The sequence below is a fragment of the Mercenaria mercenaria genome, chromosome 18, assembly GCF_021730395.1.
Source record: "Mercenaria mercenaria strain notata chromosome 18, MADL_Memer_1, whole genome shotgun sequence".
Classification (NCBI taxonomy): Eukaryota; Metazoa; Mollusca; class Bivalvia; order Venerida; family Veneridae; genus Mercenaria; species Mercenaria mercenaria.
Window position 1 is genome coordinate 31817574 of NC_069378.1, and position 19354 is coordinate 31836927.

The 19354-nt window shown below is 36.0% G+C and overlaps 1 protein-coding gene across 5 annotated transcripts in view; it reads left to right on the forward strand.

Annotated features, from left to right (window-relative positions):
• Positions 1-19354, forward strand: part of LOC123537935 (disco-interacting protein 2 homolog C-like) — a 109704-nt gene that overhangs the window by 51909 nt on the left and 38441 nt on the right. For 3 of the 5 annotated variants that reach the window (XM_053530635.1, XM_053530631.1, XM_053530633.1), the window contains 14 exons: positions 839-930; positions 2272-2382; positions 3159-3282; positions 3734-3867; positions 7407-7509; positions 8450-8514; positions 9481-9574; positions 10849-10968; positions 12554-12668; positions 13142-13281; positions 14209-14345; positions 15162-15245; positions 15756-15883; positions 16796-16979. In XM_053530635.1, coding sequence (XP_053386610.1) covers positions 839-930; positions 2272-2382; positions 3159-3282; positions 3734-3867; positions 7407-7509; positions 8450-8514; positions 9481-9574; positions 10849-10968; positions 12554-12668; positions 13142-13281; positions 14209-14345; positions 15162-15245; positions 15756-15883; positions 16796-16979 — 1631 coding nt within the window. The remainder of the gene's footprint in view (positions 1-838; positions 931-2271; positions 2383-3158; positions 3283-3733; positions 3868-7406; positions 7510-8449; positions 8515-9480; positions 9575-10848; positions 10969-12553; positions 12669-13141; positions 13282-14208; positions 14346-15161; positions 15246-15755; positions 15884-16795; positions 16980-19354) is intronic. The other 2 variants (XM_053530632.1, XM_053530634.1) reach the window with 1 other exon arrangement.

The following is a 19354-nucleotide window of genomic DNA, read 5'->3' on the forward strand; positions in this document are numbered from 1 at the left end:
GCACATCCATGCAGTCTGATCATGATCTGCACTGTTTGCCATTCAGTCAGTATCTTTTTGGTGAACACCCCTTTTAACAGTTAATGATATAGTCCAAATCGAAAGATGGACAAGTTCATTGTAGAAATTTAGGGTAAGGATTAATATAACATGAATAAAATGTTTTATAAAGTAACTGCAAAACTTAACTGCAAAACTAGCTTTGCATTCCTTCTGATGAATTGTTATTTACCGACTTGGTAGCTTAGTAGTATTGTCAGCTTCAAATGCGGGAGGTGCTAGGTTTGATCACTGGCAATTTGATACCAAGGACGCAAGAATAAGGTACCAGCTTGGCCCTTAGCATTTAAAGGGAAAATTTCTTTCTTAGCATTTAAAGGGAAAATTTCTCTTTTCTCATGGGGAAGATACCATCAAGAATGAGATGTCGAAAGTGATTTAACTGGTGGAACAATCGATCTTAAATAAAGTAGTACAATTGATGCAGTTTTCAACCAAGATATTTATGGCATTATTCTAGCCTAGGGTAGATCTCTTACCTCGTTTGCATCCTCATCCCCACCCCAACCAAGGAAATAATTCTGGCATCAGGATAGAACTACAGACTTTGCAGAAAAGCTGGGTGACACCTTTGCATGAGGCCCTGAGTGATGCTGGAATCTACAGGGAGGGGTAAGGGGTAAGAGATTCAGTCAACTGCCTTTACCGCTCGGCCACAGAGTTCTCTGAAATGTTTTGGTATTTATTAACAGTATGCATCCAGTCAGTCTCTTTGTATCTATGTTGAAGTCTGACATGATAAGTCTTGTTTATATATTTAAATGATTATGTTTTTCAGGAAAGTTATTAAGTAAAACACAGAAGATAGCGTATAACTTGCTGAATAAAGTAGGCCAGAAAGGGGAAGTGCCAATCAAGCCAGGAGACAGGGTATGTATGTTAATTAAATTTTTGCCCGCCGTTACATAACTGAAATACTGTTGAAAAACGGCGTTAAACCCAAAACAAGCAAACAAAAAATGAAATTTTGTATGTATAAACAATAGAAAATAATTGCCAAAAAGAGAAAGGAATGTTGATATGATAAATTCATTAATTGAAAATTGTTGGATATGTTATGTAGGCTGAATATCCTTAGAAGTTGTATGAAGATTAAGGAAAAGGTGTTGCAAATCAAAAAGAATTTGAAGTAACACTGAATTTTAAATATGCATACCGGTAACTTGTTCGTTGTATAACACATTTTATCACTGTATCCAAGTTCACGATGATATGGTTATACTATACATTGAATGACCATACCACTTTGCGGGTTGGATAAATGTGTCAGTTTAGTTTCTAGCTCCTCTGTTTATAGACTCTGTCATCATCACACCTTGATTGAAGTTTTACAATAAGGTCATATCTCGGGAACCATTTGCATGGTTTGTATTTAAACTTCACTCAAGATTTCTCTGTCATAAAACCTACTGAAATAACCAATTTAGATAACTCCTGGTTGATTTTTATACAAATTTTAAACCTTTCTCGTCTTGCAAAGTTTTGTAAAAGTTTTGTTTGCAAAATGTATCATGTAACAACTACTTTGAGGTCATTCAAAGGCAGGTAATTTTATGTCTCAGATGCAATTTTATGTGGATATGAATTCTTGGATTTCATCTTCGAAGAATAAATGATTTGAGCTATATTTGTTCCTTGGGTTTAAATTTGTGGACTGTCGCAATTGCAAAACTTACAAAAATTTGCCCGCCATGAATATAAATGCTTTCACAGTTTTAATATGCATTGCATTGAAACCTCACACAATGTTTTCCAGTCATTGAACCTACTAAAATAAACAAATTAGATTAGATTTTGCATGCAAGTTGTTTACTTTGCCATAGTAAACTTTGAAGTACATATAAATTGTAATAAAACAACTCCCTTGATCAGATTTGAAGTTGTTTCAGCTCCCGTCACACTGCTAATGAGCAGTTGTCAAGACTAGCATGATTTGATCTTACAGTGAAATACCGTTTTCTCAAGCTTTGATGGCTCAAGCTACTGTAAGCCAGTATTTACATACAGTGAAACAATCAATAGCTCAAGTATCCAGACTCACTCAAGCAATTTATTCTGGTCCTCGGCCATTTTCTTTACATTGTTTGTGTTGGATTGCTCAAAACCTTATATTTACTTGAGCATTTCGCGTAGCCCTTGGCATTCTCAATTTGACAACCAATCTGTGTTTAACTGTAATAATAATAATAATAATACATGTATGTGTTTCAGGTAGCATTAGTTTATCCAAACAATGATCCCATATCTTTCATCAATGGGTTCTACGGTTGTCTAATGGCTGGGGTGGTACCTGTTCCAGTGGAAGTGCCAACGTCACGACGGGTGAGTTAAATACGAAAAATTTTAACATTTAACAATATATGTTTATAATTAATACTGAATGTAGTATCTAGTATAGTAAAAACGTTAAAAATAGATATGTCAAAGTATAAATAGTGTTTGTGATAGCAGTTTTAATTTAGAATCACATGTACACAAAAATGAATACATCAGCACAAAAATATGTTAGACAAACATAAAGTCACAAGAATGTGAGATTAGTATTAAATATCTCATAAAAACATTTGAGCTGCACCATGAGAAAACCAACATAGTGGGTTTGCGATCAGCATGGATCCAGACCAGCCTGCGCATATGCGCAGTCTGGTCAGGATCCATGCTGTTCGCTAACGGTTTCTCTAATTCCAATAGGCTTTGAAAGCGAACAGCATGGATCCTGACCAGACTGCGCGGATGCGCAGACTGGTCTGGATCCATGCTGGTCGCAATCCCACTATGTTGGTTTTCTCATGGTGCGGCTCATTTAACAGCATACATTTTGTTTATGTTGTGGATAAGTATTAGTTTTACTGAATAATTTTCTCTATTCAAACATTGAATGAATTAATTTCAAGGCCCTGAAGTTTTGTGGTTTCAGCTCGAACAGCTGTTTCTTGGGGTAAGGAATTTGTGGATTTCAGATTTTAGATATAAAATGAATCTAGATTTTTATTCATTCTTTGGGATGATTAAATTTCAAAGACTGATGTAACTAAAAATTTTCTTCAATGAAAAAGTAATGATTTCTTCGTATTTGAAAATGTCTTTGCCAATTTTAGGACGCTGGTGGACAAGGTGTAGGTTTTATGTTGGGAAGTCTGAATGTATGTCATGCACTCACATCAGAAGCTTGTCTTAAAGGCCTCAGTAAAACTGCTAATGGTGATGTTGTCACTTTTAGAGGTAAGTTACTTTATCTATGCTGTGGCGACAGACTGCTATCAGTAATTGGACTTGCTGTATCTCTGAAATTCACAATTGACCTGTGAAGGACTTATAGGCTAAACTGGTCATGGAAGTTCTAGGTTGCTTCTCTTTGCATTAGTTTAGAAGTGGGCCAGCCTTGAAGCAGATCTTCTGACTTTCTGCAAGAGGCCTTGAAGACGTCATGAGTTTTCTTACTGAGAAAGCCCCATGTACCATAAAAAATATATAAAGTACATCTGAAGGTTGTTTATATCTCTAGTGTGTTGAAGTTTTAAATTGAGGACTTCTAACTAAAGGTCACTGACTTCATGATCCGTATTTTATATATAAGCTAAAATAACCAGTTAAAAATTGTAGCAAGATTTGTTTAAACGTGTAATTAGTATTAGAATTTTAACAGAATATGACTTGTAAAATTTATTTTTAGGATGGCCACGGTTAAGTTGGTTATCTACAGACAGCATGTCAAAACTTCCAAAAGATTGGCAGCCACCGCCCAAAACCTCCGAGGATGTTCCTGCGTATGTGGAGGTAAAGGAAATACAGAATCGCTCAGATACGGTAACCAAGACAATCTAAATATAGTAACACACAGGAAGTGATGTCACACCTCCGCCAGTACTGAAGAGCTTCATGCAGTTTGAAAAAGTTGATAAATCCAAAGAAAATTAAGGAGAAAAAAGAAATTGATAAATTCAAAAGAGAAAATGAAGACAAAGGAATTCGGCTGAAAATTTTTACAATTTGTTAATTTGAAATCTCTTTCCAAGCTTGTTTAAATCTGAAAAGTTATGGACATCATTTAATCGTAAAATAAAGTAAAAAATAGGAATAGATCTTCCGCATGAGTCAATATTTGCTTGGCAAATCTTGATGGTTATTGGTTACCAGTGGAATTTTTGTGTTTTGCTCTCTGATTTTGAGTTTAGCTCTAGGACAGGCATGCCGGTTCCTGCATTGCGTGCTCTGAAAAATTTCTTTCGAGTATTTCCCCTAGTTTTTAAACCTTTACAGTTAGAAACAGTTCGTTTATGAGGGTTTAAATTTCAATATTTTCTTGGATGATGCTCTGATGTTGACTGCACTTTGTAACCGCATGTTTGTAGTGAATAATTTAGCCTAGGATCCTTTTGCTAAACATCCATCTTCACTTCTTAAGAGATAGTTTTTCTCAAAGTTGAAATTGGTAAGCTTTGGGATGTACATCTGTGCATCTTTCTAGTGAAAGCTTTTAATGCTAAGGCAGAAGTTTGGAACCCTCTCTCCTGCTAAAGCTATTTTTTGTTACTTTTACGTTCGGAATTTTGTGAAATGTTACTAAAGTCTTATTCTTTTCGTTGGAAGTTTTTTTTGTAGCAATTTCTGAGCCTACTTAACTTGATGTGCTACCCCACTGAAATTAGATTTATGATGATTCAGGATACAAGGGGGACATCAGTGGCTGAGTGGTTAATGTTTCTGACTTAGAATAAAGTTTTAAGCATATTGTCTGTCAGTCAAAGTTTTTTGAGTCAGTTTGAAAGAAAAATAATTAGTTATTCTAATTTTATCTATTCTCCTACCACTATCTGTTTATTTTTCAAAAATCGGGCTGCCTTGTAAACTTAGCCTTTACATTTCACCCTATCCTTATATAGCAGGTGCTGATACAGCAGGCATTTTAAATTGAGTCTAAATATCAGCGTATTTATTCATTAATATACATAGCTGTCACATTAAGAAGCATTCTAACACGACCAGCGGATAACCGACATACATGTATAGCAAAATCTATCTCGGGTTACTCTGCAATAAACCACTCGCGTGCAATGACGTCATCGGATCCAGGTGTGTAGCACGGTCGTAAAAGGTAGTTACCATTTTTTCTAACACTGTTGATACTAGCATGTCGTGTTAGAATCGAAATAACAAGCTCCAAAGTGTGATTTATCGTAGAATAACCCTATTTTTTCGTTCTTATGCGAAACCATATATCACTCAGGCCTACGGCCTTCGTGATATATTCTTACGCCTAAGAACTCAAAACACGGCTTATTCTACGATAAACCACACTTGGGAACTTATTATTTCTTAAGTAATCATTACATGATTTTTCATATCACATTATAAAAAACAATTTGATTGATAATCGAAAATTGATTGAAAACCCCTGTCTAATTATTTTCGATGATCGATCATGAAAATGGACCAATTAAGCATTCCTAGTTCAAGCCTCAGATGGAAAAACGTTTCGCCAACTTGGTGGATAAACTTTAGTTCTCTGCCTTTTATTGCAAGGCTTCAGTTTTCAACAGTTTGTGCTATTTGATTGGTGCTAGATTGCTATCTGTGGCTTTTGATTCTTATTGCAATAGCTTTTTTTTTCCGTTGGCATGCAGGTGGATACCAAATGATAATGATAAAATAGGTATTTGGGTTGTACTGATCTATATTCTATGTGAAAACAGGACAAGATGTGTCCCGAGCTGTAGGCTCCTTAAGCATGAAGGCATGACACTGTTTTCTTTGCACGTTCTGTTCATTTCTAATCTCTTTGCATGTGTCTTTTGATTTTAACATATATTCTTTCCTTTAATACAGACTAATATAATTTACTTTTGAAAGACCTTTTTCTAGGTCATTTTCATAAAATTAACATCAGTTGTTTATGTCACCAAGATGACATCCCAAGTTGCTAAGTTCAAGGTTAAGGTTATAGTTCAATGTCCCACTCCATATCTTATATACTTTGAAAATGAATTTCATAAAATTAGCATCAGCTGTTAATCTTACCCAGATAACATGCAGATTTCACCAATCAGGTCATTAGGTCTAAGGTGAAGGTCACACGTAGAGCTCAGAGATTGAATAGCTTTACTTTGTGTCTGCCCAATATCTTCTGAACTGCTAGAAGGATTTTCATTAATCAAGCATCTGTTGTTTACCTCATCAGAACAACATGCGGAATGTGCAAGCCAAGTCACTTGGCTAAAGATCAAGGTCTACTAGAAGGTCAAAGGTCATCATAACAACATTTTATTTCCCTGTATCAAAGTGGTGTCTGGGGGTATTAATGTGTTAAGTGATGGCTCTAGTTCCTTTTCCAGTTTAACATTTATAGTGTTTTGTAACCCACCTGTGAAGAAAGACTATTTATTCACTTTCCAATGTTTAAATCGTAAGTCCTTCACCGCTGAGGGTTTGAAACCTTGCTTGGGGTGTTGTGAAAGCCATCCAGCTGGCTAATGGAAGGTCAGTGGACCTACCTAGGTGCCCTCTAATGCCTAAAATATTGCCTTCAAGAACACTTGTGGGTCTTCTTCTCCCACGAAAAGTTGGAAAGTCACCAATTGACCAATACTTGTGCCATTGTGATGTAAAACCCAACAAACAAACAGAAAATACAAAAATTGATCTCCCAAGTATGGTCTTTATGTAAAGGTTTCACTGTATGTAGGTCAGGTAAGCCATTATGTTGGCACTTAGGGAGCATGTCCTGCAAGCTCAGTTTTGTATTTGTTCTTTAACAAGAGATACAGAAAAATACATTAAGTTGCTGGTTTCAGCTACCATCTTATATGTTATATTCATTTTTTTAGGTCTTTAAAAATTGTTCTCATAAGAATTTATTGATATAAATAGAAGTGACATTTATTTGGCTTATATAGCCTTTAATTTGAAACATGATATGGCATTTTATTAGTCTGCATTGAAATGATTACATTTTTATGGCATAAGCGTTATTTGTATCAGTCAAAGAGGCTATTTTATATCAGTATTAATTCTTGAATATGAAATTCTGAAGGTAATGTAAATAGGCAAAAAAATGATTTCTTGAGATTTGATTTCATATATTAACACATCTTGAAAATCTGCAAAACTTTAGGTGAATATAAATGATAATGGTTTCATAGTTGTTTTAGAAATAAAGTGAACTTTGAACTATGTACACCTTCAAAGAACTGTCCGTTTAATGTTTAATTTGTTTTGATTGAGATATTTCTTAATTATCTTCCATCAGTATGGATCTGCCTTCATTTTGGCTATGCTTTTGATGCAAGTCAACATTCTTTTTGTTAAGTATAGTTGTATATTAATATTTTTTTTAAATATGTTTTCAGTACACAACAGGAAAAGATGGGAGCACGGTTGGTGTCACAGTGACAAGAAAAGGAGCATTTTGTCATTGTCAAACTTTAACTGTAGCCTGCAATTATACAGAAGGTAGGTGTATTTGTCAGACCTTTCCTGTTACCTGCCATTAAATGGAATGTAGGTATATTGTCAGACCTTTCCTGTTATCTGCCATTAAATGGAATGTAGGTATATTGTCAGACCTTTCCTGCTACCTGCCATTAAATGGAATGTAGGTATATTGTCAGACCTTTCCTGTTACCTGCCATTAAATGGAATGTAGGTATATTGTCAGACCTTTCCTGCTATCTGCCATTAAATGGAATGTAGGTATATTGTCAGACCTTTCCTGTTATCTGCCATTAAATGGAATGTAGGTATATTGTCAGACCTTTCCTGCTACCTGCCATTAAATGGAATGTAGGTATATTGTCAGACCTTTCCTGTAATCTGCCATTAAATGGAATGTAGGTGTATTGTCAGACCTTTCCTGTTACCTGCCATTAAATGGAATGTAGGTATATTGTCAGACCTTTCCTGTTATCTGCCATTAAATGGAATGTAGGTATATTGTCAGACCTTTCCTGCTACCTGCCATTAAATGGAATGTAGGTATATTGTCAGACCTTTCCTGTAATCTGCCATTAAATGGAATGTAGGTATATTGTCAGACCTTTCCTGTTACCTGCCATTAAATGGAATGTAGGTATATTGTCAGACCTCAATAGGTAACATAGTGTTCAGGTATGGATGTTTTCCAGACTTGTATTTAGGCTCTGAATGAGTCTTGTAGAAGTACTACACTTATAGGGCTGCATAAAAAGAACATGCTGAAATGTCTGGTGTAAAATTTTCAGGCTTCTGATGTCAGAAATATTGGTTTGGTCAAAGGCTAAGTTGTTATGGTCATTCCGTCACCACTGTGGGTTTAGAAATGTTTAAGAAACTTTACTTTGAAAGTAAAGATTATTTGATTACTAACCTGCTAGTTGTTTCCAGTCTGGAAGGAATAATTTGATTTATTTTACAGGTGAAGTTATGGTGTGTGTTCTAGACTTTAAACGTGATGTTGGCCTATGGCATGGTATTTTATGTGTAAGTTTTAACTTTTCATTTCCTTTGTGTGAACGGTTTGCCTATTGTCATACTATTTTTCATATAAAGCCTTAACCCTTCTTGTTTTTTTATCTACGAGAGGCTTTCAGCTTGTCATTGAGCACTTTGAAATCTTAACTTCCTTAGAGACCTGCATTTGGATTTCAAAGTAAGTGCATTGAAATGGTTTCAGGTTTGCAATATCTTACAGATACATTTACTTTGGTTCGAAACATTTCTTAGTTATTTCGTGAAAATAGGTGACAGATTAGAGAACATAGTGCTTGGGCCTTAAGAAGGTTTAACGATCATACAGCGGTATGAAAAAATGGTAAATGAGCTCAGGTGTAGCATTTTTAAGCTGATATATCATATATTTGTTGTAATTTTGGGCTACTGAATGAAAGAATTATCGATATAATTGGTGGAGATGTTCCAAAAACTATCTGCTATGGCAACACCTACGGAAAGGAATTTACATAAGCTATCAGCTTGTTTTCCAATCCATGTATTTGACATGTAAAAATTTGTTGTACATGTAATGTGTATGTTGCTTGGAAAAAAAAAAATATTGTTTAAACTAACACCTACAGATACTGAGTTGATTATTCGCATAATCCCAACAATCATTTTTACCAACATAAAGATGGTGCCAGCCAAATTAAGAGTTTTTCTTGAAATAAACAGTATTTTGTTTTAAAATTAGGGAGAACAGCTGCAGAAAAATGCAGGGTTCCCGTTCTCAGTGCTTAAGAAATCAGCAAACAAAGGGTATGTTCCTGGTGACTGTATAAGAAAATGTGCAGTCAGATACAGAAAAAACTTGTTACTTTCTATGAAGCTATATTGTACTTAAGTGGAACATATTGACATAGGGGGTTATGCTGTATTAGAAAATGCAGTTATACAGAAGGTGTACTCCATGTTGCAGAATATGCTATTTATGGGAAACATATTCTCTTTCAGAGTGTGTTTAATGGTATGCATGTTATATTTATTCCTTATTCCTTGATGAAAGTTGATCCGGCCTCATGGATGAAAATGATTACAAAATACAAAGGTAAGTAGGTCAGGTACCTTGAATCAATTTTATAAGTTAACTGACATTTTATTAAATTTACTGACATTTTCATAAGGTTACTGACATTTGACTTTTGAGGTACATCAAAACTGATTAATTCAGCAAAAAAGTGCAATATTTGAACCACATTTCTCTGGTACTTTATACTTGCCAGATGACATTTTTGCCATACTTCATTAAACAGCTGCCACATTTCATAGCGTTTCTGAAAACACTGCAAGAAATTGTGCTGGTTTTATGTATCAGAATTTCAGGTAATTAGTAGGCTATTGACACTGTAAATATCAGGGATTCCAAAAGGTTAATACTCAGAATTTAATTCAAATGAGTTTAATAGTAATCTGAGAATGAACTACTTCAGAAATGATGATATTTACATGACCAACCTTGAAAATATCTTTGTTTTCTCCCTGCTGTGACTTTAGCCATTTAAGGCTGGATAGGTAGGGAGAAACTAATGTTTTGTATGCAGTTCTTTGTAACTGTTAATACACATTAATTGACATATATTTACAGTATAATTATGTGCTTTAAAATCAGTCTGGGTTTTGTGCATTTCTGTAAAAAGTCACTTTTAAAGTACCCAGTTAGCTACATATTACTTTGAAAGTAGTAAAAGTTGGGAATTAGATCTATATGAGGTTAATTATCTGTTAGAGAATAGAACAGAACAGAATAGAATAATTTCACATTTCATTATAGAATAGAACAGAACAGAATAATTTTGTATTTCGAATATGCCATTTCTGACAAAATAGTTTAATCAACAATACTTATAACAAATAAATGAAACAAGTAAACGAAAAAAGAACAACAAACCTACTGAATCATGCAGTGTTGAACCCACAGTTATGGCATACAAGATAAGGGAAAAAACTCTTATCAAGGTATTGTTGTGAATAATGTAATTATGTCCCTTACCAAGTTACTGAACAGTAATCCCACCTGTAATATAAATAGTCGTAATCCAAGCAAGCAGTATAATATATTTCAACACTTTTCAGAGATCCACATCTTACATTATAACATTACATATATAAAACCTTGCAATTTTTTTTTACAAAAAATCTGAATTTTCATGCCACATTGGACATATTTTACAAGTGAACATTCATATAACTAACTGTTCTCTAAATTTTCTATCAATGTGAATGAGCCAAAGTACACATGGTAAATCAGCCTTATTTTCAGTTTCTACTTTTATATGTTGGTATAATCAGATGTTTCTTAGCAATAACTTTACTTTGTTTCAGCCTCGTGTGCCATAGTGAAATCTCGAGATATGCACTGGGGCTTGCTAGCTCAGAAAGACCACAAAGACGTCAACTTTAGCTCATTGAGATTACTGCTTGTTGCTGATGGTGCAAATCCATGTGAGTTTCTACTTCCTGTTGTTGTTGTTGTTGTTATTTTTGTCATTACCCAGTCTTAAAATATATCTTAGCATCTTTTGCTGGGAAATGGTTATAAAGTATCATGAAATATCAGACTCTCTGCATTGATTATCTGCCCCTAGCAGTACATAAAATACTGCCGTCGCAAATATTGTATGACGATGAAAATTTTTTGACAGTTGCGAAGAAGTTCCAATTTTAGATTTACATTTTGTGTGTTTTCAGTTTTGTTGGGCTTAAATCTTTTAAGTGCTCAAATCAACAATACATTGTAATAACAAGTCTAAACTCAGTAGATAAAAAACTGTTTTATCAAAATTCTGGTAACGTTTGTCATGGCAGGGATATCTAATGTTTTGGGAGACATTGCTAGGGCATAGGTCATTTTAACAACAACAGCAGGCATGTATTGTCAAGGAAAATAATGATTTTCCTAAAATGGACATATGAGCACAGCTGGGGATAAACAAACAGAATGGATGTGTGCTGATCTAGGTTCTTGCTGGCGGCAAAGTCTAACGTTTGTTTTTGCACAGTGGCACTGATATAGTTATTTCTCCTAAAAAAGTTTGGCAGTGTGTAGAGTGCCACTTTCAATCTTGTCTGGACAAGGTTGCACAGTAATATTAGGTAGCAGATGGCGGTTTTTTCTAGTACTTCGGACTTCCGAGCGATGTGGCCAAGTCAGACGGCTTCCGATATCTTACGAGAGGCAGACCTGAAAATAAAAAGATACCCGTTTACATCTTACTTGAAGAAGAAATAAAATACATAGTAAACTTCATACAAAGCATAGATTTTTAAATCCACAAGCCACCTGAAAGATAATTTCAGCCCGCGAAAATACATGACATTTCAGCCCAAATTAGCCATATCTCCAACTGGCCTTAAAATGTTAGGGGAATGGATAGAGACAAATGGCCACTTGCATTCTGTACTCAGTTTCAAGTATTACTTGCAGAGCTGGACAAAAATACCTGTCAACCGATTACTTTTTTCACTATTTTCAACTGTGTGAGGCCTATATGACATTTGACAGTTCACGAGACGCTCAATGCTGATAGTGGCATATATGCATTTCAAGCAGTTATATGAAAATGATGCCATCAAGCTTACATTCGCATCTGCCAGAATTTCTGCAACATACCATTCCTAAACTTGTTAATCACAAACTCACATCAACAAATATTTCAAACATCAAAACTGCCTTCACTTCAAGGTTTTATCTCTAATGACAGATTTTGACCCTGGCCAATTCGAATCTGTGGCTGGAAACTACCAACTGCTACCTTAAAGATTTAGGGAATGTTTCATTTCCACTCTTTGTCTTTGAACCAGAGAAGTATTTAATTAGAGTCTTTAGTTTGTCAGTCTTCCAACACATCTCGTTGTGCTTGTGGCCAGGCAATATTAAGTCAAGTGGCGGCTTAATACCTGTGGCAGATATGACAGGTTCAGCTATTATGATACTACTTACTAGCAAATCATAAGGAAAATAATAATCTGTCAAGCCAAAAGATGAAAGCATGGTTATAATAGAGACTTTTTATTGCCGTATTTTCAGGGTCATTAACTTCCTGTGATGCATTCCTGAATGCCTTCCAATCAAAGGGTTTGAAACCCGAGGCTATATGTCCCTGTGCCAGTAGTTCAGAAGCCCTCACTGTTTCAGTAAGAAGGTAAGTTTCTCTTGTGATATTGGACAGTTATTTGTACTCAGAATTTAAATTAATCATAATGGAAATCCAGAGCTCAGTTCAGCTGTTTTCCTGATTTTTTTTAAGCAAAAGGATTACCATCATAACTCTAGAAAAGGTTGCAAAATTAAAACAAGATATATGAGCCGCACCATAAGAAAACCAACATAGTGCATTTGCGATCAGCATGGATCCAGACCAGACTGCGCAGATGCGCAGGCTGGTCTGGATCCATGCTGATCGCAAATGCACTATGTTGGTTTTCTCATGGTGCGGCTCAAATATTGTGATTGTCAGTTTGTTGCTTCTTGTGAAGTGGGAGAATATCCCACAACCTGCTTCCAGGTTATAGGTTTGAATCTCATACTGTCTGTGCAGGGTCATTGTTACAGAGTGGTATGAGTAGACAGGGAGAGGGTGTCACATTCTTTATTATTTCTGTAAATATTTTACAGGCCAGGTAGAACCAGTTCCAGTGCTACTGGGAGAGGTATATTATCTATGCAGGGTCTTAGTTATGGAGTGGTACGGGTGGACAGTGAGAACAGTCTGACATCACTCACACTGCAGGACTGTGGTCAGGTCATGCCTGGAGGTAAGTCTTTACAAGTTATAACAATGCACAGCAAATGTGCACCGCTGTGCAAAAACGATAGGGCTTTGTGACTGTCTGTCCAGTCTGATCTGGATCCGTACTGTTCTTTTATCAGTTGCTTACAAGTGCTGAAATTGATAAACGAACAGTATGGATATGCACTAATCTGGATCTTTGCTGGTCACAAAGCCAGCACAAATGCGCTCAAAGAAAGATTTGCAGCCAAGTGAACTTTATCTCTAAAATGGTGTTTTAATACATTGATCTCATGTCAATTGTCCTTCACTTCTGATTGACTTGTGCAAGTTGGCAATTTCCTGTAGAGAACAAGGAATAAAATGATAAATGTTAGGAAATTCCAGTTTCTCAAAGTTTAGGTAACGAAGTAAGAGTTCAGAGGAAGTGGAATATCAGCTTTCTTTTATATTTGATTTTTCAGTATTCATTACTGTAAAATAAAAAAATATTTGCAAGGGATTTTGTTTTGCTTGATTTTCTTCTTTTGTGAATATAGGTATTTTTTGCATTGCTGGTATTGTATCCTGAATACTGTAAAATCATTCCATTTCGCGGGTAAGAAATTTGTGGGTTTTGCCAGAATGGCTATTTCCTGGGGATATAAATGTTTTGATTTTTATCTTTGAACATAAAATGAATAAATTTTCTGCTTCATTGGGATTCAATTTCATAGATTGACTGAACCATGAATTCCCAAGAAAATTAGCACCCTCGCACCTCCCCCCAAAAATAATTATTTTGTAGTATTATACCACACACAGCTGCACTGTTATAATATTATAAATTGAAAAGGGTAAATTTTAGGCTTTGTGAGAACATCTGACCCAACAGTTTATGAAAATTTCCTCAATGTTATGGATCATGTATAAATATTTTTCTCGATAAAAATTCAACTTTATTTCATTCCAGCTGTGATGATAGTGGTGAAGATAGAAGGAGCCCCCTACCTCTGTAAGACAGATGAAGTAGGAGAGTTGTGCGTCTGTGCTGGCTATGCCGGGGTTCAGTACTGGGGCCTGCAGGGGATCACTGTAAATACATTCCAGGTAAGTGATACCATATTTACTAGACTGAGATACTGTCACTTTTTGGACAAGGGTAAAGTTAAAAGTGGAAAGTAGGGCATTTTCGTGACTTCCACCAGAGTTGGAAAGACTAGAGTTCATTAAGTTAAGAAACTATCCATACATTAATTTCAACTTGTATGGTAGCTTGTGCCGCAGAAAGTCATGGAGAGATATATTATTTAAATCATATACTGTGAAGTCATTTTACTTTGTAGGCACAAGATTCCATGGTTTTGGTTGTTTTGTAGGGATGTGAATTCTTGGATTTCAAGTTTTTTACAAAAAATGAATTGGAACTTCACTTATCTTTGGATTTAATTTCAAATTTGACCCAACTATGAAATCCATGAATATTACTGATTTCACAGTAATTGTCCCCCGCCTTTTTCGAAGGAAAAAAGGGGGACATAGAAATAGGCTTCCGTCTGTCCATCACACTTTGTGAATGGTCCATAACTCTGCCATCGATGAAGGGATTTTGAAATGACAGACTTATTGGATATAAAATGTTTGGGTTTCAGTCAAATTTATGGAAATCAAAGTTAAGATAGGCAAGTAAAACAATTAGTTGTCACTGGTTTCATTTTTGGTTTGGATTCCCAAAAATAAATCCCTCCCAAACCCCCACACCCACAAAAAACTTCAGTATAATTGGAGCTTTTGATAAAAGTTTGCAGCCAACAGAAAAAAGGGGAAGTCAAGTAAAGATTTAAATGTGGCATTCAAATTGAATGTAAATAAGCAATAAAAAATGATCATGTGTTCTTAGTTTAAATGTATGATGTATTTTTCTAGGTTCAACCTTTACAAAGTGATGGGAGACCGGCTGCAGGTGATAAGACTTACGTAAGAACAGGATTACTCGGATTTCTTGGTCCGGTAAGTAACATGCAGTAAAATGTAACTCATGCCATCAATTTCTGCAAGTTGTCTTGGTGATAAAAGTTCCAGATTAATAGATCTGTAATCTGGATTCCTGTTTGAGATTGGGTTTTGAACATAAGCAAGGGAGAAAAGTTCAAGAGAAATTGTAAAAATTCAGTGCCAGTTAAGTCACGACAAACATCCATCTGGTATAGGTATTTTCACGGTAATATTAACTTCCAGGGTCGCACTTTAGATAGATTTAAAGTGGAGATTGAGTTTGCTGATGTCTTGTTTTATCAGAATACCTCTTCATCTAAAAATAACTTTCTGTAATGAAAGATGAGCAACAGGCTTGTTTAGATGAGGGGAAACTTTCAATAAATATAAACTTCAGAATTGATAGACACCTGACACCCTGGCTGTAGTTGTCAAATGTATTGACCAATATTTGCCAGCATTGTTTCATGAGATAAATGTTCCATGAGTAAAATGTTCCATGAGTAAAATTGATTTTTTTTCCAGGGTGGCCTGGTCTTTGTATGTGGAAGTAAGGAGGGTTTAATGCAGATCTCAAATAGGCGACACAACACAGACGACATTATAGCTACAGTACTTGCTGTAGAACCAATGAAATTTATATATAGGGGAAGGTAAAACTGTGCTTTTGTTTCTTGATGTTTTTCCTAGTGAACACTTACAAATGAAGAGCAAAATTTAATGCTTTTGTACAAAAAGCAGATGTTTTTTTCTTTCTTAGTAAATGATTTGATAAATTCTTTTTCATTTAAATTTAGTGTTTCATTCAGTCTTACCCGAGATCAGGTTGTGCATGCAATGAGCACTTTTCAGTCTCTTCAGAACAGAAAAAAAAATCGAGTCTTACCAGCTGTGTTACACTAACCTTTATCATGCTGGGCACGATTGATTCTGCATTTGTGACCAGTGCAGATCATGAACAGCCTGCACATCTGTGCAGTCTGATCATGACCTGCACTGTTCACCATTCAGTCAGTATCTTTTGGGTATGCACCCCTTTTAACAGTTAACGGTACTGACCAAATTGAAAGATGGACAAGTCATTATAGAAATTTATTAGGGTAAGGGCTAAAGAAATTGCACTGTAAACATTTGGGCCTGCCTTTGTGGTCACCTGAATTAAGCAGCAACTTGACATAGGCAGCCAGTCAGTTAACTTCCCAGATTGACTTTCTGTTCTGATTTCAGCTTGTCTTACGCAGCCAGATTGTGTCACTTCCGTGGCTACCTGCTTCATACAGGCTTGACTGCATGTTAATTTCAGCTTCGAGTCTTTCTTATGAATAGTATACTTGATATTGGTTGGAGCCTTCCCAGTAATGGTCTCCATGATCCTTAAGGTGGTTATACATGTTTGATAAACTAGAAGTCATAGCTTAACATGATTTATTCCTGTTAAAATAGAAAAAAACCTGGTTCGGATATTGTGATTTGATCTGTCGGGTTGCTGGTACAGAAATTAAAGAAACGTGCGAGACCTTTATATGCGGCCTATGGTTGTACAGTTTTCATTTTCAAATTTTCAGGATTGCAGTGTTTTCTATAGAAGTGCTAAAAGATGAAAGAATTGTGATAATTGCTGAACAACGTCCAGATTGTCCCGAGGAAGAGAGCTTTCAGTGGATGTCAAGAGTCCTGCAGGCTGTCGACAGCATACACCAGGTCGGAGTCTTCTGTCTGGCTCTGGTTCCACCAAACTATCTTCCAAAGGTTTGTATTTGACATTTTTGACATTATTTCTTTAGTCAGAATATGCCTTTGAATTTAACTCATGTGAGCACAAAGTGCTGTGATCATCCTTTGTCTGTTGTCCTTCATCTTTTGATACCTGGTTAGAATATTTGTTTTTATGAAATTTAGGTCAAGGTTGAACTGGGTCATTTTGGAGAGAAAGACGAACAACTTGGTCAAGTTAAAAAAAAAAAACCTGTTTACAGTCAAGAGACCACATTTTCTACGTCACCTACATGTATATCTATATGAAACCTGGTTAGAATGTTTGTCTAAATGAAATCTAGGTCAAGTTTGAAACAGGTTCATCTGGAGTAAGAAGCTAGGCCTCTAGTTTACATGAAGAAACCATTTCATACCTGTTGATCAACAACTTTCAGGGGGGAGACAATTTAGACCAAAACTATGCACCAGAGACAATTTAGACCAAAATATGCACCAGAGGCCACCATTTCATACCTGTTAATCAAAAACTTGCAGGGGGGAGACCCCCACTCATCCCCAAAACACAGACTGAGGCCCCCTTCCCGTACCTACCCCTTCTTGGCGCTATGCATCTCAAGTTGATGCTTTTGTTCTAAACTGGTGCCCCCCACCACCACAATCAAATTTTTCTTGATCCGGGCCAAATTAGTGTCGCAAAAGGTATGAAAAAATCCGTACTATCCCTACTTTTACACTACTTTTTAAAAAAGTTGCTTCTACTTTTAGCCCTACTCTTTCTTGGTTGACTGCTTGACAGCCTGTTAAAGTAAAAATATGATATTAAAACATCTGACATGTTAAATCATTCAAAATAATGTCTTAGAATTAGCGTGAAATGTGCGGTTCACTTTAAACATGGTCATATATCTCAAAAATAAACACACGGACCCATACATTTTACTTCACCACATTATAGGCCATATGTTTATTTACAACTGTGAGAAGTTTCATTAAAATCTACATTGTAGAAAAATTTGTATTAGCGAAAATGTCCTGAAAGTAATATGATTTTCCCATAGACTCCCATTACGAAAAATTGCGTGAGGTTCAAATTTTTTTAATCGGTCTAGCAAAAAATCAAGGACATGACCCTATCTTTTTTATTTGTATATTCTGAAGTTTTGAAAGATCAGAGTTTAATAAAATTCTACGTTCTGGAAAAAATTTTGATCCGAACGTGCAGAACTACCTTAAGACAAAGAATGCAGGTCTCGTGTCCTTCCTCGGTGATTTGACCAAATACAAGGAATTGAGCACAGATAAGGAATGCTGGGTTCCTGTTCTTTCTTGATGATTTGACCAAATACAAAAAATGCTGGATTCCCATTCTTTCTTGATGGTTTGACCAAAGACAAGAAATGCTGGGTTCCTGTTCTTTCTTGATGGTTTGACCAAAGACAAGAAATGCTGGGCTCCTGTTCTTTCTTGATGGTTTGACCAAAGACAAGGAATGCAGGGTTATTATACCTTCTTGATGGTTTGACCAAGGACAAGGAATGCAGAGTTCCTATTCTTTCTTGATGGTTTGACCAAAGACAAGGAATGCTGGATTCCCATTCTTTCTTGATGGTTTGACCAAAGACAAGGAATGCTGGGTTCCTGTTCTTTCTTGATGGTTTGACCAAAGACAAGAAATGCTGGGTTCCTGTTCTTTGTTGGTGGTTTGACCAAAGACAAGGAATATTGCATTCCTGTTCTTTCTTGATGGTTTGACCAAAGACAAGAAATGCTGGATCCCTGTTCTTTCTTGATTGTTTGACCAAAGGCAAGGAATGCTGGGTTCCTTTACTTTCTTGATTGTTTGACCAAAGGCAAGGAATGCTGGGTTCCTTTACTTTCTTGATGGTTTGACCAAAGTCAAGGAATGTTGGATTCCTGTTCTTTCTTGATTGTTTGACCAAAGGCAAGGAATGCTGGGTTCCTTTACTTTCTTGATGGTTTGACCAAAGTCAAGGAATGTTGGATTCCTGTTCTTTCTTGATTGTTTGACCAAAGGCAAGGAATGCTGGGTTCCTTTACTTTCTTGATGGTTTGACCAAAGTCAAGAAATGCTGGATTCCTGTTCTTTCTTGATTGTTTGACCAAAGGCAAGGAATGCTGGGTTCCTTTACTTTCTTGATGGTTTGACCAAAGGCAAGGAATGCTGGGTTCCTATTCTTTCTTGACGATTTGACCAAAGACAAGGAATGCTGCGTTCCTATTCTTTCCTGATGGATTGACCAAAGACAAGGAATGCTGGATTCTTATACTTTCTTGATGATTTTTGGTCCCCATGCTATCTGGGAAAACGGGAAAAGTCCGTGAATTCCAAAAAATGACTCCTGGCCGTGAAAATACCGGGAATTTGGCGAGAAAACGGTAAAGGTACG